At 40.9% G+C, this 27,715-nt stretch overlaps 1 protein-coding gene and 1 long non-coding RNA gene across 3 annotated transcripts in view; one reads left to right on the plus strand and one right to left on the minus strand.

Annotated features, from left to right (window-relative positions):
* LOC147796851 (uncharacterized) overlaps positions 1–27,715 on the plus strand; it is a 54,239-nt gene that overhangs the window by 453 nt on the left and 26,071 nt on the right. The window lies entirely within an intron of this gene.
* LOC110980993 (uncharacterized) lies at positions 455–27,079 on the minus strand. The gene is made up of 9 exons (XM_087146089.1): positions 26,682–27,079; positions 26,176–26,295; positions 23,197–24,120; positions 22,557–22,691; positions 20,345–20,479; positions 17,346–19,099; positions 5,441–17,099; positions 5,151–5,238; positions 455–5,020 (listed from the first exon to the last, which is right to left on the minus strand). Exons 2-8 carry the CDS (start codon positions 26,260–26,262, stop codon positions 5,167–5,169), a joined length of 14,766 nt encoding a protein of 4,921 aa, XP_087002215.1. The 5' UTR covers positions 26,263–26,295; positions 26,682–27,079; the 3' UTR covers positions 455–5,020; positions 5,151–5,166.

Raw genomic sequence — 27,715 nt, forward strand, 5'->3', positions numbered from 1 at the left:
TTGACATTCAACATGGAGGCTCGACTCCCATGATGTGTACGTGGTTCCTGTTGATATTCATTTTTTCCCACTCCCTAACCCATGTCAGCTGCCTTCCATGCACTGATTCCCCCCATGTTGTTGTCCACCAAATATTCATTCATTTTTCTCGCAAAGGATTGCTTTTTTCGACCAGTGATCATGAAAACGTAGTAAGATGCAGACGTGCAAAAGGACCCACACATGTTGCAGCAGGTTTGACTTTACATACGTGCCTTAAAAATGACAATTTCGACAACTGGGTAATTGCAGTTACTGTGATTTGATCCAATATTAAATTTTACACCATTTTCTAACAGTTTCAACAGAACAGTTGCACGTAAATCGTGTCAGATAATGTGAATGAGCATATCTTCTACATCTTACCCATTGCAGTCCCCACGGCTTTTCAACAGTTAGTGAAACAATTCACTGGTTTGAGCTCTTTTCAACATAGCATGTGTTTTATTCTTTGATTTTCCACTGAACTGTTTTGTTTCCATTCATTACAAATTTGCATTTCACTAAATCACATCATCAGGAGTTACGTACCAATCAAACTTCAAACAACATACATGTAAATTGACTGAGTTCCAATGCGTTAAATGCGTAGTCCTTGAACCAAAAATATCAGTGCTGAACAACGAACTCTCGAAAACGTGGTACGCTATCTGAAGTGCAAAAACTAAAAATGCACTGCTCCAGAATATCAGCTAAATGCATTTTCAGGCCTCTACAACTCTAGATTTTGAGTGGACTCAGTTAGAATAAGAAACACTACGTTTATCATACCGGTACATGTACATTGCAAAGGCAGCTTTTTCAAATGTTTATAGGGAAAGAATGATCTACATGTTAAATCGTCTATTGTCGTTTGATGTTTATCATCATGCCGCATGGTGAAGTTTCTTCTACTCTTTCCCCGTTATTCACTTTTTTTCCAGGCAACACATTACATGTATTGACAAGTTAACCACTTGTTTTCACTAAGCAATCACTAAGTTGTAACCATTATCAACCAAACATATTGTTGCATCACATATTAATTTGTTGGACGCATCACCTGCATGCTCCAGGTTTTTCCCAAATTAAAATTACAATCACAATTTAAGGTTTGACACACGAGCCATATCAACTGCATGGCTTACAACAAGCAATTAAATTCCCAACGTACAAAGGCAACTGTCAATGGAATATATTTAGGAAACACAAGAACGAAAATTAAACTCGCCATCAACTGCATGGCTTTAAAAAAGAGAAGTCACAAATCACAAATGCCATCAACTGCATGGCTTTAAAGAGAAGTCACAAATCACAAATGCCATCAACTGCATGGCTTTAAAGAGAAGTCACAAATCACAAATGCCATCAACTGCATGGCCTTGCGATTACAAAATCTGATTAAGTGAAATACATTTTATGATGACAACATCTCTGAACTGTCATGGCAGGCATAGATCAGCATGAAAACTGCTTCATGTGTATACATGTCACACATTTCGTTTCCAAACTAAGCTTACAATTTGCATCTTAGATAATATGTTATGTTTGCGATGCAACTTCCAGACACATGTCTATTACTTGAGAAAAGGAGGACTCATCGACTGCTTGGCCTCATATTTTCCTCAAACTGAAGTTTAAATCACAAATATAAATTATTAAGTAAAAACGGCCATCATCTGCCTGGCTAAAGAAAAAAAATCCAGAAAAATAGTTTCCATTGTACATTTGTATGGCCTGACAAAGGTAAAATAATTATGCACATCGCACTGAATAAAGCCATTATCTGCGTGGCCTTACGAAATCCCATTTCAGGAATACATGTACCTTTTATATAACAGTCTATTGTTTACTGACATGCATAAAGTTCTACCAACTTGAAAATTGTTTCATGTATTCATTGCTACAACTAATGTTTATTTTGTGATACAATTTCTTTGGTACATCAGTTAAGTAAAGGGAAGGCTCATCAACTGTATGGCCTCATATTTTCCTCAAACTACAGCTACAATCACAAATTTAGAATTGAAAAACAAGCCATCAACTGCATGGCTTCATGACTTGATTGTTGCAACTTGGCTCACCATTTTCACCAAACAAAATACATGTTTTGCAATCCAACTTTCTCTGACATGTCTGTTACTTTATAAAGAGAGGACTCATCAACTGCATGGCCTCCCACGTGCTTTACCTGAAAGTCAAGACACCAATTAAGATTTCATGAATTAGCAGTCAACTGCATAGCCAAAAAATCCCAAAAATACAACTCTGACTGCATCCATGATATTTCAAACAGCCATGCTCTGCATGCCTTTATGAGCACAAGATTAGTTAATAATTAATCACTTATAAGCCATAGTCGGTATGGCTGACAAAATATCAAGAATGTTACGCATAATATGCATTTCTCTTAAAATTCTCGTGAAATAGCATTGCAAAGATCTGTTTTTAGTTTCAGAATATTACAGTAAGAGCTGAATATACATGTATGTAGCAATCATCTGCACGGCCCAAAAAATATCCAAGGTGTTTAAGCCATGGTATCAATTGCTCTTAAAATTCTCATAAAACAGCCAAGGGCTTTTAGCTGCTCACAGAACATTACATTAAGAGTTGAATACAGCCATCACCTGCATGGCTGACAAATATATCCAAAAAGAATGAAACCAGAATATAAACGGCTCGTGAAATTCTCATTCGGCAACTTTGAGCTGGTACATATGCTCATTACACTATATATTATACCCATCAATCGCATTGCCAATGAAGAAATCAGAAACATGTCACTGAAATAAATTTACATGGCTTTATCAATGTAAGAGTTAACAATGTACTGAAAGAATAAATCCATCATCTGCATGGCTCTCGAAAGTCTCGTATAACACCTAAGGCCTGGTAGTTTGAGTAAAGCCATCTATAACATGGCTGAGAAAACACCCAGAATTCATCTAATTAGAAACATCACTGAAGGTGACTTTATAAATACACAAATTTTAAATATCTACAGTAGAACGGATGACTCGCTTCATACTTATGGAGTAGCTTAAAAACCGTTTAGAAACATACTGTACACCTAGGGTTGTGTGCAGCCATCACTTGCATGGCTTGAAAAGAACTTGACAAAAAGGAAGGCCAGTAATATACAAACAGCCTTATTAACGTAAAAGAAACTTCAAGCCAACATGGATAAAGCCATCGTCCGCAAGGCAATTAAATGCTCAAAGCATAATTCATCTGTTATTTACTTACTTAAGAATATTAGGTGCATGTTTGGAGTGTGTGAACCCCCCCTTTTTCCCAAAAGTACTTAGCAATGCCATATTATTCTCAGTTCCTTCCAGCCATCATCTGCATGGCTCTACAAAAATTACTCCCAATAGACGGTGTCTAATTACTATGTCACACAGGATCTTCGAAAATTATCATCATGTTTCAATGATTATAAGATGCCATCAAGTACATGGCCTATTGTTTCCATCCAAACAATTACATTCATAACATTAGCACAGGCATCTTTCTTGATTTGATTTCCATGCATACTACACACGACTGAAATATTGAAATGCTTGTATACTTAATGATGCTGACACCACTAGAAATATTTACAGCATTGTAAAATTGATAATGTATGTTCAAAACCTAGGAGTTACATGTATGATCTATATGATCTCTCAGTCACTCTGATAATTCATGTTGACCATATACACAAACCTGTTTGGAGTCATCAATGCGCACGTACAAAAGGAAGTTACCATTTAAGATATGACTTGATACTACTGTAAAGCCACCATCTGCATGACTTGGTAATAAAAAGGGCTTAGCAATTGTAAATAATCCAGCAGTGTATTTACAAAAATCACTGGTACAGTTTAGGAAGTGTTCAAGGAGCCATCAACTTTGTGGCCTCTAGTAAATCTCACGACTATCACCTAATTAAATCCCAAAAGGGTTCTGAAAGCGACCATCAATCTGTAGTGACAAAGAAAGTGAACGTGCAATAACTTTATACTTGTCTGTCCTGCATTATTTACATGCACATGAACAAATTATTGTCTAAAGAATTTCACTCACTGTATCTAACAATGCTTAATTTGTAAAACAAAAAACTACAAGTAACCGCTAAAAATGTGGAGCCTTCCACAAGCTATAAGCCATCCATTGGACTTCTTGGTTATATGCTGTGGTTATCATGATATTGAATGTGATCATCTCCTACAATTACACTGAAAGTTACACGTACGAAAAATATCAGCCACGCATGACGTTTGTCATGGCCAATTCTTAAAATCAAGACTAAATGTAATTCTGTGGATGTTTAATGTGCCATCATCTGCATGGCCCTTAAGCAATTCAAAAGTCAATCTTTGTTGCCATTAACTGCATGCCAAAAAAATACTCACACAAAACTGTACACATGGAAGTTCTATATACTGTATATATGCGGTCAACAGTACTGCGTATGTTTACGATGACGGCAAATTTCTTACCTTAGGTTTTCTCTAGTGTTGTATATATATATATGTACATGTGCCTGCAGCTTGCTGCAATACATTGTACACTTCTTTGCATGAATAATACAGGAAAAAGGGCAAAATTTATAGAGGAAATAAATGTCTTACTGATACCGAAAGTAGTCTTTAGCTACATGTAAATAAGCTTATTATGGTACAGAAATCTGTAACCATAAATACATGAAGTTGTTGCTACAAACAAATAAACAAAATAAAAAGTGAACTACTCTACAAAGCACAGAAAGCTTGGCAAAAACATGGCTGCTTAAATGTCGTTGCCATGCTATTTATCTTAAAGTGAACCATCAACAGAATGGAACTGTTTCTGCTTTTCAATGAAAAGGCCAAATCATTTAAAGCAGCGTCATTTAGTAACATACTACACAGTTTTCAGTATCATTATGAATCCAAGGTGAAGGTGTGGTACACTTGCACAGCCTGCACCTGTGTGTAGCATGGTAGTTTCTTCTGAGTTTGGAGAGAATAATTATCTGTTTAATGTAAAAAAAAAATGAAGAAAAGGTATGATGTCAAAGAAGAAAAGAACATGCAAAAAACACCGGCATATACTAAAAAGCTTTAATATTTTTTTACAGAAGTCACATTCTTTTTGTTACACACCTTTGCAACCTGGCCTTCAGTATGAGTCAGTTAGGTGTGCTTTCTTCGTTCCACGACGTTTTCCCTTCACTGCCTTTTCCTCTTTGTGCTTAACAGAAAGAGACACGATAAGACATCATTTATTACAGTGAATGCAAGAACAGACCATGTAGGTTTTTCATTTTAGTTCAAGTGCAGTTTTCAAATGTTGATATGTGCGTTTACGTCAGTCATCCAGTTCCTTTTTTTTCTTATAGAATCAGTGGTGTGTATACATGCATTTAAATCTCTTAAATATATAAAAGACATACCTTGATTGTCTTGTCGAGAAATTCTAGAAGACTCACAATGTGACACAGTTGTGTTTCTTTGTGAAGATAAGGGATCACGCTGTCATATCCGACCATTCCTCCCAGAATATCTCGAAGCCGATCATTGCAGTTTGGATGAAAGTCCTGTCTTGCTCTGAGGTAACGATAAACAAACCTCTTGAGGATGTCCCGGAATTGTGTGACAACATCTGGGGGACTGTCTGCACAAAATTTTTCAAGTTCATGTTGAGATTTCAGAGGGAGCTTTGCACGATGTTGTCTGCCAAGAGTCTGTATGACAGCCGCTGCCAAGAGAACCTCCAACTGCTGGTAGAGAGCAACTATGTGCTTCAGTTTGACAGATCCTAACAAGTCAAGAGATTCAGTTGAAATGATTGACTTCCATTTGTTGACAAAATCTTCCAAAGTTGCTTCCGGATCTCCACTGGTTCTCTTGAGAAGTCCCATCAGCACTTCTACCATTTGAAGTAAGTCATTTGTAAAGGTACCATGTCTTTTTCTATCTCCTTGAATGACCAAATTTACAGTATCCTTTGGCAGAGATTCTTGTCTGACTTTGAATGCCACATCTTTTAGAATGGTTGCTGCAGAACAGAACAAATCATCAGCAAAAATAAAGCCATCATAAGTATTCCCATCGGTAAGAACCACTTTGTTCAGGACAGTATTTAAAGCCACATCCATCTCAATATGGTTCAGGTCATAGGAGATCTCTGTTCCATGACCGTATTCTGTATTGACATCATGATAGCACAGACATCTGTCAGATGGGAGAAGAATGACGTCCTTCTCTCTCACCTGGTTCAGAGGTTTTGTTGCAACGGCAGCAAGATGGCTGTCTTTGACAAGGAAGCTGATAGCTGGACAGTCTGTGGTTGCAGCAATCTCAAGTGCCCGCCGCAAGAATGAGTTTTGAGCTTCCTGTAAAGCCTTAATCATCCGTTTCAAAGTGTTCTGCTCTGTTGTTTTAGGCATAAGACACTCCTTGATATGAGAATTCAGAGTGATGTCATCTGGATGATTGGTTTCACCAGTGAGTTCAGTCCATGAAGCGCAGACATCATTGAATGCAGTCATAAACGTTGACCAAGGTTCTGACATTTTTGGCTCAGCATCTATCAAGGTCCTGATGGATTTGTTACCATATTTCCGTGGAGCTCTCTTCTGGCTCAAGTAACTACTAACCAGCAAATTCCAACTCAGTAAGGTTGGAAGGAAGACAATATACTTCAAACAACTGTGTCGAGAGAGCACAAGATGGAGGAAGGGAAAATGTCTTGAATTGTGGCTACTGTGATCACAGAAACATGCTCGGAGGTCTTCGAGTGATGGCTCGCGTTTATAACGACTCAATCTCTGTATAAGCTTGCTTGTGCTGCTGTCGGTGTTGTCCAGTTCATTGAGTATGGGACAGATGGATTCAGCTGAAATATCAGATGCTTTGTATGAATTTTCCAAAAATTGCCGTTTGGCACGTGTTGAATTTTGAAGCACCTTCTCAACTACATTGTGTATCTGCATCTCTTGGTGATCTCTTTCAGAAGGTGAGGCACCTGTGTACTCTTTAGATACCAGGACCGGGGATGCCTCTTTCACGATGCAGTGAAGTAACACAGATGTATCTTGGATGTTAGCTCTGAATACCACAGGTAAAATGGACCACAGCTCTGCCAATCTGGCCTCCACGTTATTACCCTGACAAAAGGGGACCTTTTGGAATTCATCAGGGAAGATTTCAGATGCAATGTAGAGACATCCATGAACCATGAAGTCAATGACCAATTGTGATGCGATTGACAATTCCCTGGTATCCATCAGCTTATTCCACAACGATCGCACAGGAGAATAATTGTATCCACTTAGAACTTGGGTCTGTTGCCTCGACCCATTCTCATCACCAAGGGCAGTCCTAAATATTGCATCACCACAAGTGGGACACTTCTGTTGCTGTTGGTGCTGCATATCCTGCACATAATAAAGACCACAATAGCATGTTGCTGTTCTGGTGCATACGGTTTCAGTTGGATGTTTCTCTGCAGCTGGGAAAAACATCTCTTTGTTGGATACAGCTCGTGATGAAAACAGCTGTTGGAAGGCACTCTCTTTATCACCTGGCTGCAGTTGACCAAGTATGACAGTGGCAAGATGTGTCAGCACCAAAGTCAGTTGGATGTCCTGGATTTCTGATTTCTTGGAGAGACGTAGTTTTCTGTTGAAGTCCGACACCCCTGAAATACCTCTCAGGATGTAATACCATGCTGTTTTATGAAGGCTTGTGCCTTCAATTTGTTTCACAATCCACTGAGCATCAGACTTCTCTGAGTCACTGAGATCTCTTGTTGTTGCAACCAGAAAGCAGTAATCAATGAGGACTGCCGTAAGTGCAAGGCGGTGTTTTGAGGAGGACTGTAGGTTACTGATCACAGTCTTCATCTGGCCTTTATTACGTTGATCTTTCAGTACTGCAAAGGCATTTCTCACATCTGTGTACAGTTCCAAATAATTTACTGGACTATAACCAGTGAGTGGGTCAAAAAGACTTTTGCAGTTGATCCTTTGGAAGAACACCCCTGAACTGGAGAGAGAAAACACAATTCCTCTCAAGTTACTCAGTGTGAGGTCCTTGCGTGACATATATCTCAAAATCCATCTCTGAACATCGATTGGCTTTTCACTGCTGTCTAAGAACTTGGTTAAACTTCTGAGTTCGCTAATAAGGGAAAGCTTGGTCTCATCACTTTGATGAAAGTTCTCAGGGCGGCTGCTGTCCGTGAAAATCTCTGCACAAACATGAAACAGCTTGTTCAGAAAGGCCAATGCACATAGAGCTTGGAGAGAACATTCATTGGAGGTACCAGCGACTCGGCTTGCGGTGACAGATGTGGCCACGGTCCCAGTCAGATTTTCCATAAGTGTATGACTAGTTAGGTTACAGAAGCCCAGTTCTCCAATCAAATCACAACAGAGGGTTGCAAGATGAGAACTGAACCCATCTGGTTGGGTTCGGAGCAGTTCGTCTAAAATCACGAGGTTGGCCGAATGTCTATGCTGATCCAGGCCCTCACAAATAACTTCCTTGTACACAGTATCTTCTTCTGTATCATCAATTTCACTTTCTATGATACGCCACATCACCAACCGTGATCCTTCAATTAGACGCTCATCATCAGTGACCAGAGATCTGCAGATGTCCTCCATTAAGGGAGTTCCAGCATTAGCACTGATGCAACGACCAAAATACTTGGACATAAATAAGTGCAGTTTGGTTGTATCTAGCTTTCTGCTGCTTTCCCCGAGCCGGATGAATTTGATGGTCTCTGATACGAAATCTAGAATGGTTTTGCGGTCCAAAACATTCTCGTTCTCGGGGACAGCAATCAGCTCACCAAGTCTGGCCAGATATTGATCAGGAAGACCACTTGGCAAGGCCAGCAAGTTGACAAAATCTTTGCAGAGGTGTAAGTAAAGGAGTTCCTTGGGTCTGACCTCAATACTTGCTGCTGCTAATAAAATGTTGTTGACAAATCGAACCCATACTTCCTGACCTTTGAATTTTTCCAGAAGACTTCTGTTTGGGAGCAAAGATTTGCATATAGATGAGACCAGTTGAAACTTTAACGTGCCTTCTTGATCGGTCTCCTCTTGAAGAGATGCACTGTCGTCTGATTCCCCATAGTAACTTTCAAGGGCTGACACAAAGGATTCAGTTTCAGATTCAGGTTCATCTGGAATTTCGTCATTTGCATCTACAAACTCCTCCGATGTGTCACCCTCTCCATCAGAAACCATGGCATTCTTGAGACCCACGAAGTCAACTCCATCCCCCTCGTCATGGGTATCAGTTACTGTCTGAAGAAGCTCCTTGGCATCATTACCAGTAGCCTGATAGTAAATGTGTAAAAGCTGGAGCTCAGAGGCCAACAGCTCAGAATTCATGAATAGTGCGATGTGCCATTTCGAGAGCTCTTCATTTGCTGAAGAAACCTTACCCAGTCCGGAAACTTGATACTGTACAAGCAGCTTGGTAACACTGATACGCATCTCTTGTGGCATGAGGCCGGCATACATGCCAGAGAAGACATTACATAGGTCACCCAGATATAAGTTGATGTGCTGTAGCAAGAACTCATCGTCAACAACCCGTGACACATCATACGTTATAGCATCTGGAAGTTTGTTGTTCAAAATGTTTGTGAGATTCCTAGTCATCTCATTCGAATTACTTCGAGATTGCTCTGCAACAAGTTTTGCCTCTGCTTCTGTTCGGAGGCACATCATGTGATTCTCAACAATGGTGTAGAGCTTATTGAAAAATGGGAAATAGAGAGCCGGTGGCAGAGACTCAACCTTACACGATTCAACCCCTTTTGGATCTGGAAGAGAGGCTGACTGGACATCACAAACTGACGGATTCATAATCATGGTTTCCCAGATGCTTTGACACTCCTCTTGGTCCAAGAAGCTGCTCCATGCATTGTTTTCCTCGAGAAAGAACACGATCTTAAAGAGAGGCTTGCTGATTCTTCTTTTTACGTGCTCAATCAAAGCATGGATAAAACTGGCGCACTCAAACAGTAGTTCGTGTTCACATGCAACAGCAACCTGCCAGCTTGTTTTGCCAATGCAGAACTCATCAATGACATCTTCCTTGATGTCGTTTAAGATTTTTCTGGAGAAGCATTGAAGTAGCTCAGGACATTTGACAATCCTTCCAATTAACTGGAGGATCTCATCTACAGGTCGAGACTGATGATTGTATGAGATGCAAGAGAAACACCACAGAAGCTTGTCCTTTATGACCGATTCAATGTCAACCAACTTGGCACAGATATCAGAGATGGACATCCGGATGACTTCCTTGATCTGAAGCTCTGGTTGTTCGAGTGAATCAAGTGTTACTTGTTGCCAACCACATAAGAAGTTGAACTGCCACGGAAAGTTGATGGTCATTCCCTCAACATTCTGATCCCTTTCTACATGCACAATCATGCAGGCGTGCTTTGGTCCATTAGGAGACTTTGCTTTGGTGTACTCCTCTAAACTCTTGTCGATTTGACATTTGGCCAGAAGCATGTGTTGTGCATCAAGAGATGTTTTGCACTGAAGAATAAATATCTCATCTTCACTTTCACTGAATCGTTGAAGTGCTTCTGTTAACTGCCTCTCCGATTTGAATTGGCTCAGTTTTGCAGGGTGCATCTTCAAGAGTCCATCAACACAGGAGGCCAGGTCAACATGGATAGTGCAGTAGGTATACACTATTAATTTACATGGACGCATTTGGAACTCACCATCCACCACTGATGCAAAAGGGCCTTTGTCAAAGAGAGCATAGTGAAGGAAATACTTCAGTCCACCATTCAGAGGAAGCCCAAGATAATTCCTTTGAATGTATTGTACCTCATCTTGTGCTTCAAGTGCCAAGCGAGACTTTGATGCTCTAAGAATGGCGTCAGCTGTCGCTATTTGCAGGAGATCCTGCTTGCAGATATCTGCAATGTCTCTGAAGTCCATGTTCTCGGTGTTTATCTGTTGGCAGCGAAAAGCTACAAGAGAGGGAAGGGTATCACTGTGATAACCCAAGAAAGCTTGATCTGGAGTAAACTGCATTTCTTCGATTGTGGAGATGTCCTCAACCCACTTATGAAGAGTGTCGATCGCTCGTTTCTGCTTATCGTCAACTATATCCATAAATGTGAGTGTCTGTTTCTCAAATCTGTTCAACAGAGGAGGATCTGAGTAGTCAACATTCTGTTGGTCAATGATGACAATGCAGCGAAAATTCTTGTGCACCTGGCACATTGGATTGCTGTGGGCCCCCAGTGCCACACGGCAGTGTCGTTTCTTCCCCACAAGAGTGTAATTCTGATTCAACATGTCATACAAGCTGCTGTATACATTTTCCAAGTCCCGGAGAACAAGAATGTAGCCTTCTTCCATGCACAGAATGATCTTGCTCAGGATGCGGTAGTTGTATTCTTCAGATATGTCATCGTCAAATCTGCTTCCAAGGAGAATGATAGGCTTTTTGTTCAGCTCATACAAAACTCTTTCAATGATGCTCAAGGCAGAGTCTCCACTCGTTATCAGCATGAGATGGCGAGCATGTCTGTCCTCAAGATTGTCTCTGATAAGGTCCAAAGCTGATGGACTTCTCTCGGGATTAAGCCCTACACCCAGTGCTTCCATGAAGTTGTTCATGATACTTGCCATATCAGATCGAATGCCTCCAAAGTTTCGACGGAGTCCACTTTCTAATGAGCTTAACACTCCTTGTGTGCCTATCGGCATTGCCACACTTTTGATTAGAGAATAGTAATCTCTCAAACCATGAAAGTTTGCGTGCGACTGGCGATTCTGATACTCGTGGTATGCTTTGGCAAGCTTTTTCAACTGTTGGTCATCTTTATCTACATGCGTACTATCAGTCTTGGCGCCTCTACGCTGCACGCCTTCATCTCGAATCGACTTTGCTGTCTCGAATAGATCATTTTCGTTTGGTTCGGGCCGGGACAGGTGGACAGCACGGTTCATTTTTGCAGCATCAAGGGCCCAGTTAGATATACCAACTACAGCCATCTCAGGAAAGTCACCTGTACTAGGTTCCAGCAAGCTATGGAGGACCTTGAGTGGATTGAAGGATGATTTTTCTGCCAGGCCAATTTCATCCAGAAGGACAACTGGTATGATGTCTGGATTATGCTCTTTGTATCGTTTTGCCTTTTCAAAGACCTTTATGATGCCTTCAGATGTTGATGATTCAGATCCTTGATAGGAAACAACATAGACGGCAGGCAGTTTCTTGAAGTACTCATCCTTTGAGTCAGGTCCCCTTAGATTGCTGCGGATAAGCTGCATTGAGAGTGACTTGCTACAACCGGGTTTTCCTACCAAAAACACCGGTATCCTATTCAGGATGGAAATAAGTACAACAAAGACATTCTCTCGTAGTGCCTCATTCTTGGCTATACCCTCTTGAAGCTCCATTCTGTTGAGGATATCAAGTTGTTCGTTCTTGATAACTTCTTCAATGTGTTCTTCATGGACATCGTGATGTTTGTTTTGAAAGCGCTTGGCCACTTCTTCTCTGTATTTCTTTCTGTCGTCAGCCGATGACAACCTTGAATGATAGCAGTGAGCCAGTGCAAGGACAATAGCTCTGATAAACGAGTCTTCTTTGAAGACTTGGTTTGAAGGATGAAGTCTGGCGAGGCCCTTTTCATTTAGCATGCCTGTCATCCATTTTGCTAGGTGTTTGCATCGATTTATGTCACGAAGGCTCACACAGTACTTGTTTTCCATGTTACTCTTGATGAAATTTTGCGACATTATCAACAGGTCAACAAAAAGAGGTATCAAATCCTCCCTGACGTCATTGACCATCCTTTGCGTGTATGCTTCTTCATCCTTTGCATTTAGCGCTCCATAATCCCATACATAGTCCATCAAGGCCTCTGGAAGGGGATGTACCCTGTACACTAACTTGGACTGCTCATCCAAGACTAGCTTTTCAGTTAACCCTGACGTGCTTAACTTTCCTGTTCGCAGTGAATATGGATTGCAGGCTGCAAGGAATACCAAATTGTGAGGCAGCTGTTTGCCAAGACAGCTTTGATGGCAGATAATCTCACTCAGTAATCCAAGGTGATCGCAAGTATTGATTTCATCTAGAAAACACCAGATCTGCTGATCAAGGTTAGCCTCAGCATGTTTTTGCATTTTATTGACGAATTCAGTTATTGTGTCCTTACCGATGCCGGCATGGAAATTCTGCACATAGAAAGGAACCTCACAGATCTTCGCTAGATATGTGATGAGGGTAGTCTTACCGCATCCCGTTTCACCCATGATGACAACGGGGACTCGTGACGTTACCCGCATATGAATCAACACCATCTTCATCATGTTGTCAGGGGTAAGAGCATACATAGTTTTTAAGTGGCCGAGATTGCTCTTGTCAAACTCATCACGGGTAGTTCTGCATATTCGTTCCAGAACTTGTTGCAGTTGATCTTGTGACATAAGTTGGTAGTCCGGAAGTTTGTTGTCGAGCTGGTTTTCAAACAAGTTTTTGACACTGTCGGGCACTTGGCTGAGCAACCGATAGAGGGTTGAACAAGTCTGTGTGTCTTGTTGGTTAAAAATTACCATCAGATGGTTACTATCTGCCCACTGAACCATGCCTTTTACCCGTTCTACCATTTTCTCTGCCGTTACAGTGGCACCCTGTTGATGGTCACTTAAGGCACGAACTGCATCTCTGCCAGTCAGCAGTTGTGTCCCACTGGTCTCGACTGATCTTGATGAAAACTCTCGGGCCACAGCATCGAGGGCCTTGAAAAGATCAGATCGTACTACATGTGGACCTGGCCCCAGCATATCCCGGAGAGCTTCAGTGGTGAAATAGTGAGAAGCTGACATTTTCTTCAGTTCTGTAGCAAGGGCACTCAGAAACATGTTCACGATGGTAAATGACATTTTTGAGGTTGGTGAGAAACTGTCTACAAGAAGCTTCCTGCACTGATCATCTGAGAGGATTTTGTCCTTCAAAGACCCGGTAAAAAATATTTCCTTTGAATCAAGTGTCCCATCTTTGACTGCTTTCAAGTAGTGGCAAACTACCTGAACAGGGCTGTTGGCCTCCCGACTCACCAGAAAACTGCTGTAATTGTCCCATTCTATGTGTTTCCTTTTGAAGTTACAGCAGTTAATCAGAGAGTCACGGAGGTGGTGCTTATGAGTGTTTGCAATTTCGATGAAGACTTCATTGCAATTCAACTCACACAAATGGGTACCTGCGACAACCATTCCAACAACCAGGAGCTCAAAAATGAAAGAATCAACCAGACTCGCGTCCGAGGTGGATCTCACATCGATGTGAAGCACTTGAAAGTCAGCAGGAGATTTCTGAAGTAGCTGCTGCACCAGGCTTATCTTCGTCAAGGGACCTCCAACTTCAAACGCAATGGCATTTTTCTTCTTCTCTGCTGCCTTACAAGCTATGTATTCTGACTTCCCAAGGCCAGGCACTTCAGATGTAATTACTTCCACATTTGGCCATCCTTGCTCTAAACAGTCTCTCATCTCATTAGCAGTCATCCCTTGAATTTGATGGGTGAAGTGAGGAGAAAACTGGTCAATGATATGGTGGTGGCATCCTCCTCGACAGATGATAGCTAGCAGAAAGGATCTGTCATTCTGCTGGAGTTCCTCCACTTCATCCACCAACATTAACTGCACTTCAGTTGTCAGTTGCTCGACGTTGATGAGTGCATATAGGTCATGAGACTTTCTCTGTGATGCTTTACGACATCTTTGCAGCAGGAGATAAACTTCTTTCCAACTAGTCTCTGGGTGGCAAAATAAAACTTGGTTTGCCAGAGGGTACTTCCCTGTTGTGCTCTGTATCAAAGTCATTAGGACTGGAATGGACTTTGTGCTCTTAGTGTCTAACTCCGCTACGTACACGTTACCAGGTTGAACTGTGTTGTCAACGGAAGCTTTAAGGCTCGGTTTCAGGCATTTTATATCTCTTGGCTCACACAGTAAGTTGGAAAAGATCTTATCCAAAGCTTTGCCTGTCTGGAATAGCCGAGCCTCGGCATTTACAGTGTCTTCCGGTTCTTCATAATGCTGTATTAATTCACTGTCCACACTTATTTCAGGGCTCACGTAGTGAAAAAGATTAACAATGTCGGCATTGTTATCGATCTCACCCCTGAAATACTGGTCAAGCATCCATAGCTGCTTCGAGTGGTAGAAGTTCAAGAAGAAGTGCTCCTGCCTGCCTTTTTCAAGAAGTTTTTTCCACCGAGAGTATTCTGTCTTCAAATCCTGCTTTAGGAGCAGAAGGCTTTCTACACCAGACACATCTTCTTGAAAGCTCTTGAAATGGTAGTGACCCGCATTCGCTAGTCCTGAGCAAAGCTCAACGATCTCATTAGCTTCGTCTACACAACAAATGAATTTCTGAAGTAGGCTGGACATATTCTCTCTCTTTTCTCCTTCTGGACCCTCGGTTTGATGAGACACTCTAGAGTTGACCATCAGTAAAGCTCTACTCCGCAAGTCATTAAGCTCGTCTCTCTCGAATGTTGCTTTCGAACCATCCTCTCTAGCATAACTCATAGAAACTGCGCAAAATTCCTCACCTTCTTTCAATAGAAATGTGTAAGCTCCCGCATCAATCGCACTGCGGATGATTTTCTTGGTCATCTCTCCTCTTTGAGCAATGTTGTTGTACAGATTCTTCAGAGCATGAAAGTGATCATTGCAGGTCTTGATCTTGTCCGAAATATTCTTTATGCCAAGGTCTCTGCTTTCAGCTATGGCATTAATGAGTTTTTCTGGTGTGTCGAGAACCCCAACTCTCAGGAAAGACCCCATATATCGCTGAACTTCTATAAGATCTGATACTGTTGATTCATTAACGAAAGAATCCGACCTCTCCTCAACTGCATCAGTAAGGTTGCGGAGATCGTCATCAATGATTGGCTTCAGAAACTGAATTAATTCCTTAGAATTTATCAACTCGTCTATTGCCCTCCAGTCTTCGTCGGTGAACTTCTGATCTACATCCTCAATTCTCTTTACAGCAAGATGTACCTGCTGTAATGGTTCGGTGGAATTCACGGACTCAAAAATATTGAGCAGCAAGTCAACGTCCTGAATTAGCTGGCAACTAGTATGACTGGGCACCTCAAATGTTTCAAATAGACACTGTAGCTGTTTGGCATACTGTCGAATGGGCTCCAGCTTGACCCAACTCTTCAGGAGCACCTTTGATTGATCACTGATGGTTTCATCACTGAATAGTGACATGATATCCAACTCGACAGAGAGTTCATGTTTCAACACCCCATTTAACGCCAATTTTATATCACCAGCTGTTATTTCTTCACACCCCTGGGCAAAATCCGTGCACAGGCTTCTGAATTTTGGCAAACATTTTGTCGAAACCAGTTCAGCGAATGGAATTACTTGTAAAGGCTGCTCTTCCTCCATGTCACAGATTTCTTCCTCTACTTCACCAAGACACAGGTTGAAGAAGACCTTTGATTTGGCTATATTTGAAACTACTTCTGCTATTTCAATTACAGGATGCAAAATGCCCCAGTAATCTGCAGCAATAAGACTATTCAAAGCAACATCACTGTCAACATGAATATCCTGCCGTCGAAGATGAATTTCGATCTGTGTAGCTTCCAAGTCATTATGCGAGGTATTCAATGCTAACCTCTTGTAAAATGCAAGAAAGTCTTCCAACTTGTCTAACAGATATTTATGGTTTGCGATAACATCCACCGCATCTTTGAATGGCTGGGCATGCACTGTAGATGCTTCATGGTCATGTGCTTGGGCAGTTACCATTCGACAAAGCTTACGCAACAAATGAAGTCTCTCTGACAGTTTATTGACAAATTTGACTGTGACAGACAGTTGAACAAAAGACTGCTTAGTGGATTGCAGTGACTTGATAACGGCCTCGCTGCTCTCTCGACCCCAAATTTCTGAAGCATGTTCACCTCTTGCCTGGAACAGGAGCTCCCAAAAACTGAAGTCATCAAGGATTTTGAACACATCACAACGATCTTTTGATACTACCTCAATGACAGCTGAAATGACTTCTGCAGCAAATCTATCCAAAAAAGAAAGAAGATTGCAATTTAATCACAATGTGCACTCCTTTTTTATAGTTTCTGTAAATCTTGTTTCAATGTACGTGTATATTTGCATTGTTAATCTAAAACCAAATTACCACATACACATAGCTCAGCTTGCAGCAAGACGAGGCTGTGTTTAAAAGTGCGTACGAACTTATGTTTTTCTATCAGTTTCTATTTGTACCATTTGCCCTTAATTGACAAAACACATTAATGCTTACTTTGAATGCACGCCGAGTGGACCGTCATGTGAATATGGCCGCAGCAGCTTACATGCATCATAAGATGTCATCTTGTGTTCTTGGACCATCCATTTTGCATGTTTCGTCACCAGTTCAATTTTTTTGCGGGAACGGGCGTCACTTGTATCATCAAATGAACTCATGAAAACCATCTGTAGCAGTGAGTTGAGTTGGTTCTTTTCGCTGATGAATTTTTTCGTCCTGTCGTCCAAAGTTTCCATCAGACTCGGTAACTCTTCAAGCCACCTGATGGTGTGTACTGTGCTCAAGAAGAAGTAAATTCTATGTACAAGATGTGTAGGCCGTGTGTGCATTTCCATCTGTCGCTTGAAACCCTCTTCAGTTAACTTCTCAAGGACCTCAAGGCTCAACCACTTGGTGACCCACGTTTTGCTCACAGTCATTAGGAAGGAGTCGATACCAGCTTGGCGATTCTTTTGTATAAGCATCTTTTTCAAGATAGTGTGGAAGCTGCTCGAGAGGTTGGCATCTGGAGAGGACATCCAAAATGTCTCATCTGAAAACCAACTCATTGCTGCAGTGGGGGACCAGTTGGCACAGTGGTTCAGAGCCTCCAGAACAAGATCTCTAGTTAGTAGTTCTAAAGTGAGTGTTTTTGTTTCAGTGAATGTTTTCCAGATTTCATGAATCCCTGCGGCAACACTTTCTTTTTTCATGGTTTGTATCTGCTCCTGCAAGGTGCACTTCACCCAGGTTTTGTACCCATCGACATCTCTGAAGACAAGAGATTTGCCATATTTTTTCAACACTCGTAAGAGGACCTTTACTGGAAGGTTGCTCTGAAACACGAGTCGAACGAGCTCTGCATCATCTTCTGAAGTACATTTCTCACAACAAATGGACAATACGTCCTCGTAGGACACTGGTTTTATTTGATCAGCAGATGCCTGAGCATCACTCCTCCAACTTTGATAAAACTTGCACAGCTCCTCAGCAGTTAAGAGTCCAGGGTAAGAGTACTGCACTAAGTGCAGCCAACTCCCCTGAACTGTCCGTAAAGAATGTAGCATTATGTCTACTAGATCAGAGACTGTCGTTTTGCTTTTTGTCTGGTCTAGAAATGGATACATTACACTTTTGCAGTTTTGGATGGCCAGCAAAATTTCTCTTGCAACCTTCTTCACACATGGCAGTGTTGCCTTTGAGCAGCAGTTGCCCAACAGTCGGGTGAGAAAGACTCTTTGGGCATCCGACTTGTAGGTGTCCATAAGTTGTGTTATGTGATTCTGCACAAGCTTTAAAGTTTCTTTCTCTTGGATGTTAGGTTGTAAAGTGTGCAACTCGTGGATATGATCACTATCAAGCAACACAGCTAAGTTAGTTTCATTGACAGATCTGCATCGTTGCAACTCATGCAGAACATGACCAATGAATGCCTGCTCAAGGGATGGTGATGTGTCTATGAATACATCTTCATTTACCATTCCTTTAATTTCTCTTTCATCGGGCTCCTTCATTTCCATATTCATAGACAATTTCCATACTCCCTTCGGATACAGATAGGAATAACGATATTTGTATTTTTTTCCCACCGGGAGCTCAACAGTGGTGCTTGCCATCCACCACTTATTTTTCGAAAGAGAAGTTGTGTGTTCAGACAACAACATAGGAATCACAAATGGCTGTGCACTCTTGTATCCATCTTCTTGTAAGTGGACCTGCACTTCTTTTATGACAGGAGCTTCAAGCACGACGCAGAACCTGTACGAAACCTGGGAACAGTGATAATAATACAGTCGAATTACGATATGCACGTACAATTACAACAAACCGTAAACTTAATCCATCCAACTGTTCGAGATTACATGAAACAAAACAATCGTAGCACTGCAGAATTAGTCTGCTTCGGAAACCATTCTTTAGCCTGTGCTGCCCTTTGTTAAAAATACCAACAACTGGGTGCTTGTGTTACTGTAATAATTAAATGCAGGGGGTACCCTTGTAAATTTCACTGACAGACGTTTCAATTTCAGCCAAAAAGGCCCCATAGAAATTGAATATGAATTTCCCGACCATGCTGCCTTCTGAGGTAACTATTTTGTTACACAGGTTCCTTTAACAGATCGGGGACAAAACAATAATCTAACGACATCCTTAGTTGCTGCTTATGTCGTTTGTTCAAGCGGCAATGACGTCATTTTTATCAGATCACGTGATAACGATGTCATTTTCCTGCGAGATTTTGGGAAAATAACGAGATTTGAAATGCCGGCAGACAACATGGCTGCCGTTTCTGTACATCATTGGAATCATAGCAAAATTATTTCTAATTGCTATATTGGAAAATCGCCGCGTTAAACAAAATGTGCCGCAGTGAATCGATAGAGATTTTTAATGGCGATATTTTCATGCATAAAGTAAAGCTTTCTTTTTTTAATTTTTTTTCGCGTAAACGTTTTCATCAGTCAAATTGAACTCGCCTACCAACCGAATTCGACACCCCCAGTGCAACATTCGACCGAAAAATCTCCTCGATCCGTTTTTAGAGATACCAAGTGAAAGGAACGTTTCATTTAGATCTGGGGTAGCATGTTTCCTGTAAATCTGAGCAATTTGTATTGAAGTTTTTGGCCCATAAAGAGATCAATGTCATCCGTGAACAGTCGTCCAAAAGCAGCTCAAAAATTATGTCATCGTTGCACAATCGAGAGCCGTATGCATACTTTGGCGTCATCACTAGGTTGTGGTTTGGGCCCCGACCTGTTTAGCACTGACACTCAGTAATTTTAAAATTCGAATTTAGTTTCATACCAAAACGGGTCATGTCAAGTAGGCATATTGAAAATTGAATTCAATTAACTATGAATGCTTGCTTTACTGTTGAGAAAATCGAGATAGACCCAAAAGCTGGAATCAACCTTTTGGTCAAACCGTGACATAGAGATATGTTTTGGCTAAAGGAGGGACATGAAATATGCGGACACGTGTGAATTAAAGCAAAATAGGAATTTAAATACCCATTGCTTGGTTTGCTTCAAGGACACGTAGGTTGCAGCCTTTTCCTCACGAGCTACAAATTTCACTGTTGGCGGAGATTCAGTCTGGCGTGATTCCTTGCCACTTTCCGAGGGTGGTTCTTCAGTATCTTTAGACTGAAATAAGAACATGGAATAAAGAGAGACCTCGTTGCTTAAAATCAGCGCAAGTCAAAACAATAATTCAAGGCCAAGCCTTTCAACTTGTTGATGTGCGATTGTCAAAATGTTTTTTGTCGTTCTTTTATTTTTGTGCTTTACTCTTCACGTGGGCTTTTGTTACTTTCTTCTAATTTTCGTCGGAGTTGATGCGACTTGACAAGCGTTTGCGATTTGTCAAGTGCTGTTGGGTTCTCACCCGTGACTGAAAGGCTGATACAGTCACCGTAGATACTGGGTTTGATTTTAGAAACCGAATTCAATCTAATTAGGTGAGCCTATTTAAAAGAACACAATGATTAAGCTTTGGAGGGCACTGTATTCACATCCATGATCCAGTGGACCAGAGAGTTTTTCCGTTATTTCAAATCCATAGATGACTATTTTCCCTTTGATGGAGGCACCGCCATAGATCCCAGCGGGTCTGGACCCAGTTTTGCCGGCCAGGAACTAGCTAAGGGTAGCCTTGCGATGTGACGTGACTAAATTGCAGACAGTGCCGAGGATGTCTGTACCGTAAGCGTATTTTTTTCCCTAGGTGGGTCGGAGCAATTATCATAATGGGCGTGGTTAACTGCAAGCTCGATCAATAATCAATTGACACTTAGAAATGTAAGTTGGAAGGTAAATTTCGGACTTTACTTTCCTGTTATAAGATCATCCTATTACCAACTAATCCCCCCCATAAAAAAATACAACTGCGTACATGTAGACTCGAACCCTTGCCTTGCCGCTTACAAGTCAAGGGCTCTTCTGAGCTACCGTGCAACTGGCCGAGAGAGCAGTTTGGTTGTATATTATGTTTAAAAGTTCGTCCACACCATTTATGAAGAAACGCATGCGCAATGGTTCGAAACGCCCATTTTATTATAATTACCCCTCACTCTCTTATGGATAAAATATACGCGTACCATCACCCATGCCTAGTGAAAACTTGACATTTATACATCGCAGTGTATATTTAATTTGATTTAATTGATTTGTTTTATCACGAGTTTCTAACAACTGATTTTGATTTACCGGTACCGAAGGAAGTAGTATTTTTGTAAGGTTTTGCTTTCTGGAAAAAAAATTAACTTCATGCAGTCGAGACGGTGATTTGTATTCATTTCGATGATTTATCTGGCTGTAATTTGATTTGCATTTTCCTCCTTTTTTGACTCTTTAAATTGAATTGAGCCACTTACAGCTTACAGCATTGGAATTCCAATCATGCCGCGCTAAGCAATGAACTAATTGACTTGCTTTTGATTGATTGATTGATTTGCCGAAACAAATTTCAAAAAAGTTAAATTTGGTTTTGTTTGGTCTATTTTGTTTAATTCATTGCTTGAGGGATTCGGTTTAACCACCCTTGAGTTAATAGAGTTTTTCATTTTGAGGAAAGACTTCTTGGATTTGCTCTCCATTATTTTGCAAATTTCGTATATGATTTTCATTTATTTGTTATGAATTAAAGTTATTTTCTTAACGTGACACTGACATGTTTGTCTCAGTTTGTGACAGAATTATCTGTTTTGAGAAACTTGATGACAACGATTTGGATTGGTTACTTGTCTCGGTGGGTAAATATGAAGTTTCACAGTAAATGCATTTTCATTTTATTTCAGTATATGATGCATCGTTTAACATATCCAACCCTTACTAAGAAAATTAGGCTAAGGTAGATAAATTTTTGTCTGCTACTTTATAAAAGAAAATTCAGCGCTAAATGGCAACAGAAGCAAACATTTCACTTTCTTCTCCATCACCAATTCAGTTTGTAGCTGAGACCATCACAAGACCAGACAGAAGACCAGACACGGCCGTGCAAATAGGCCATGCACAATTGACAAAGTGAACAATGACAAAAGAATGCTTTTGTTGGAGTTCATTGGAATAGCTTGTCGCTCGAATTCATACTGGAGGTCTTGTGAAGGTCTGAAGTGGTCTCGACTATTCAACATTACACTTGTTATGCACGATGGAAGATGCGTTGTAAAGCGACAAAAGTAAAATACACATCAGGTGGCAAGCAGAGGACGAGTAGGCTTACCCCTTGTGCTTTTTGTTTTGAGGTTGTTTCCTGCGATGCTGCTCCCACAGAAGTACAGTTGCTTGGAGTTTGTGGAGATTCGGCCTCAGCAATTTGCTCCCCATTTTTTTCTGAAGCCGACGGAACTTCTTCAGACTAAAATAACAAGGGTAATTTTTGTAAACTGGTCTTTATTATGTGGCATAGTGTTACCATTTTACTGCAACACGCTCTTATTACGGCGTAAAAGCATTGGCACGAGCCTACCCTAGACATTATTAGTCTTTTTAAACGTTGATCATTGACTTTGCAAAGGTCCAGTCTCGTGGGCGTGTTGCTTTTACTGTAATTATCAACGTCATGTCGCACAATTCCAGTCAGTTTCTGTTCAAAACGAACGCAATGACGGGATGTGTAGTTATTTATGGAGACTAACTCGCTTAAACTTACAAGGTATGTGCCCTTTTTGGTTTTGTGAACAACTCAACGTATATCATAACTCTACAATTCACAAAAAAATTAATTAAGTTGCCTCGAATTCTGCTGGGCAAAATCTGCATGAGGGAAAGCCCGAAAAGATATTGGTAAAGAAGCACTAGTCGAAACAAAATAACCTACCCCGAAGGCAATTTATAATAATTTTTACGGCTAATCAACCCACCAAATACTTGTGAGTCGTTCCTTGCCGAAGAACTTCATTCTTCTGCATCTGCTTGATCTTCTCAATGATTTTCTTGGTGTTCCGATCACTGCCATTTTCGCTGTTCAAGCGGGGAAGTATGACGTCCGAAATGCACTTGCTTGGCGGTGGTCTGTCCGTCTCCATATATTTGTGATCCAGGACGTACTTTGAATCAAAAAGGGGAAAGCAGTATAGCACAATATACAGCCAATGGAACTCGGAGAGTACTTTCAGCACTCTCAATACGAAAGATTTCAACTTTGCCTCGTTGTCCCGGCGATGTAAAAGATGCCTGGGAGTGTCGTACAGACTACCGAGGAGTTTGCGAAGATCGGTGCGGTCAATCATTTCGATGATATCGAGGTCTGAGCGCACCTTGTGTGAGCTTAGATAAGCAAGCAAAATGGACAACAGAAGCAACTGGCTTGAAGAAGTTTCGGTTCGGATCGTATGAACAATCCATGACAACATTGGGTTCGATTCTACTTCCTCTTTGCATACAAGGAGAAAATCATGAAGGAAGAGTTTATTGCTGCTAGTTGGAAACAGTACGTGTAGCATTTCTGCTAGTCTGACATCAATGATTTCATCGATGTTTGCCAAGATTTCTTTAAGATGAAAAATCACCCCAAAGAGGTACGCCGACGGTATATTTCTTGTTAAAATGTCTCGGTGGACATGACGAGGCCATGGAGGAAGCGGCATGAGAAAGTCAGTTCTTTGGAATGCAGTGTGATCATTCGGATTTGTGTAATATTTGTAACGGTAAACTTGATCACTCCCAGGATATCCTTCAAATTTCCAAATGTGTGGTCCTTCTTTAAGCATGTTGTATTCTCCCCATCTAAAACTAATCTGAATACGAGAAGGTTGGACAGCGCCCGTGTGTAACAGGAACGTAATCTGTCAATGACCAAAAGAAAAAAACAACTATATATCAACTATAGCCATCGATTTTATAGAGCTGGAAACCAGTTCAGATTTTCGTAAGTACGCATGTTTGTCTGTAAGTACAATGTTTGTAAAATCCTATCATGATATGATACAAGTACATGTATTCCATGTTAAGGAATACAGTGTATTGTTCTATTAATTTCCATTTTGGAAAATAAATTTGGACTACATTGGCTTCTTCTCCCGGAAAAAAACCGTGAATATATCACGCGTGTAAAAACAGAAACGGAACCAAACCTGGGGAGTGAATGAGTGAGTGAGTCAGGGGGTGTGCCAGCCAGCCGTCTAATTGAATCGAGTCAGTCAAGAACAGATCCGACCCAAACTCAACTCAACTCAATCGTTTTATCTTCTAACCAACATTTAAAAGTAATACACCAATGCAAGTCGTTTTCGCTTGTGAGCAGTGAATTACGCATTAAACTATTATTTCCCATCTCGGTATTACATCTAGGGCCTAAGTATGGTTGTTCGTGAACAAAGCACTCGCACGACTTGGCGAAGGGCCACTCTAATTGGGCAGCTGGTTTACGCATACACTGCATTCACATTGCACACGGCCAAAAACAAATTTTACGAGTGCATTTGGTAGTGTACATGGACACGCCCTTTCGTGCCACGCCCTTGTTATCGCTTACACGTATGGTGTATGCGTTGCTAAGTGCATGTACATGTATGCAAATGGCACAAATTGTATATTTGTTGTCAACAAGATTCTTAAAGATTGTCAGAAAACAAAATAAATCTGGTGATGAAAAAATAATTATAACGGTGTCAAACTCATTTTTCTGGTTTTTGAATACCGAAAAAGAGTTTTTAAAGGTAAACATGATTATTAATTACTTTATTAATTAAGTAATTTTTGCATACTTTCCACATACAATAAAACTTCATCACATACATTAACTGCATTAATAAAAAATTTAAACATCAGTCACATCGGTATTTCACAGTTTTCACTGTCTGTGAAACTTCAAAACAATCTACGGGTATTATGTAAAAAAATCTAAATGAAGATTGCTGCTGACATCAAAAGCACGAGTTGAAGTCCTTTTTCGTATCAGGCAAAATGAAAACAATGGTTGGCCATTTGCAGAGAATGACGTTTAGTTTACCCGTCTTTTCTCTGTTCTTGTGCTTAAGCCCCTATTATGGCCGCAAGGTCAAGAAACTCTGGGGGAACGAGAGCCGTTTTAGGACATCATCAAATCGCTTGCTTGCTGCCCACATCGACGCATCTTTTTACTCTTTATGCGTTGAAATTGAAATTCCAAAATGACGAGTTTTTATAGGCCTAAATGAGAAGAGAATCTGTCACGTGAGTCATTATTAGGATAATAATGACCAATTCCGTTTGATAACCGTATTACATAAAAGCAGTGTGACTGGTCTTTGAATAGCAGTAAAGCTACATGTAAGTTTAATTCTTGTTAAAATCAATGTACCAGCTAAAACCAAGGCTAGAAAGATGAAAAAACACAGTACATGATTAATTAATGTCTGTTGTTTGTAATAAAAATCGATCGGCGATTTTCATTTTTCTCAGAAACAAAATTGAACCACATGCATATTGTTATTACGGGAGGAGGGACCTTATTTATCATACTGTTAGGCCGTATTACCTGTTTCAGTTCTGTTTCAGTTTCAGTTTGGATTGTGTAAAAAATTCCCAAACGTCCCCGTTCATTTACAAAATGTCAGCGTAGGCTTACATATTCTGTTCTCAAAATTCCTGAGAATTTTGCAACGTAATGAGTCACACGAAAAACAGTGCCTTTTAAGTTAAAAATTGCGCCCTCTACATTCTAGGGCTCAGAAGATTTCGCGCGTCCGTGGGGCCTCTCCCTGTGTGAGTAATGTCGTTTATGTAGATGAAGTATGGAGCGCCCTGGAAACAAATCTAACGATCAACCGTTGTAAATAACAGAACCTTATAAGAGTCCTCAATCACCCGATATCAGTGTGATTTTACATACACCCTAGGAGGCTGGGATTAATACTTACTCCTTTTCTGCTTCTGGTTGCGATGGCAGAGTCGACGTTTGTCTCCCTTGGGCTTGGGTTTTGAAAATTAGATTGCGGAGACGCCATTTTCGTGCTCGCTAGTTCCGAAAAATCCAGGTTCTGTAGTAAAAATTAACGGGCACAGTTTTTCATCAGAGGAAACATAAAACATAGGATGGTGGCCTGCTGGGGATATGAATAAAATTATTGAGTGCTCGTGAAGGAGTAATGGGCATGATGGGACCGGGTTCTCCTTTCTCCAAAAGCTCTCCAACCCTTTATTTAGCCCTTTGTGTGCAAAAGATGTCAAATGCCAGGATGTCACGTGCAACATTTTTAGCAGTGAAAGAATCTAATTTTGAAAAAACCCTTGAATACACTTTATCACACCTTGGCTACACAAACAGCTCCATAAAAACGTATAGACCTTGGAGACGTTCACATGTTAACTTGTCTCACAAGTTTCCCGCACTGTTACTCGACATATAAATGAAGTCAAAGCTTACCTTTGTCCAGAAATGAAGAAACCCAAGATGGTGTGGTTTGTTGGTCCGTCCCACACAGTGATAATTCTGAACAAATTCAGAACTGGACGGCGATTGCGATCAAGGCGTAATTCGACATTGCCGGAGTATAATTACCGAGACAATAACGGAGGCACTGCTTACTTGTCCCCTGTTCCACTTACACTCTGTACAGTAGTCCAAGGCCCAGCGCATATAACACTGTAGACCACATGTTCTTCATAAGTTTCATTTCCAAATTTCGAATCCCCTCCTATATATCTTCGCATGAATTCCCGGCGAAGAGTGATCGTGAATGCGACAAACACGCAGCCTTGGACCCTCCACTCCGTTGATGAGTGGCACTCCCTAGCTGACAGGACTCGTCGACTTGTGTACAAATCTGGAAATTCCCTTTCAATACCCCTGCAGAGCCCTCTGTACTTCGCATGCGTCAGTTGTCGGTGACTTTTTTGAGGAAATGATGTGCAATTTCGTAGATTTTCTGCAGTTTCGCGGCTTGTGTACACATGCAGAACAACCAGTCAGCGGTTGGTACACACCGGAAATACCTGCAAATCCGAAGACATTGAGCAAGAGCATAACAGGTGTACTTGTACTGCTAATGCATTTGATGTACAGGGCTAGGCTGGCAGTGGGGTCACCATGCAGTACAGTCTGCGTTAGTGGTTGCAAGCCAGCAAATAGGCCAATAGGCAGATGGAGGCAGTGGCACTGCCACTCTGTATTTCCGAGAAAACGGAGGCCCTTCAAATCGATCTGTTTTGTAATGAAGCATCGGCAGGTTCAAAATGGCGATGGGCTTCACTACTGTTTCAAGGGGTGATCAGCTCTGGAGAGAAACATCTTCACAGTGCATTGGTTAAGCCGCTAAAAATTAAGAAAACGAAAGAACAGTAAATGAGCTTTAATTTGATGCGTGTCTTGAACGCCTCAAAAACTTCCGGGTATATTTCTTGATTTAATATTTGATTTAGAATATTTATCACTGTTGTCGGTGGCAGCGTATTTACTGG

The sequence above is a fragment of the Acanthaster planci genome, linkage group LG14, assembly GCF_054643075.1.
Source record: "Acanthaster planci isolate LZ-2023a linkage group LG14, COTS_SCS, whole genome shotgun sequence".
Classification (NCBI taxonomy): Eukaryota; Metazoa; Echinodermata; class Asteroidea; order Valvatida; family Acanthasteridae; genus Acanthaster; species Acanthaster planci.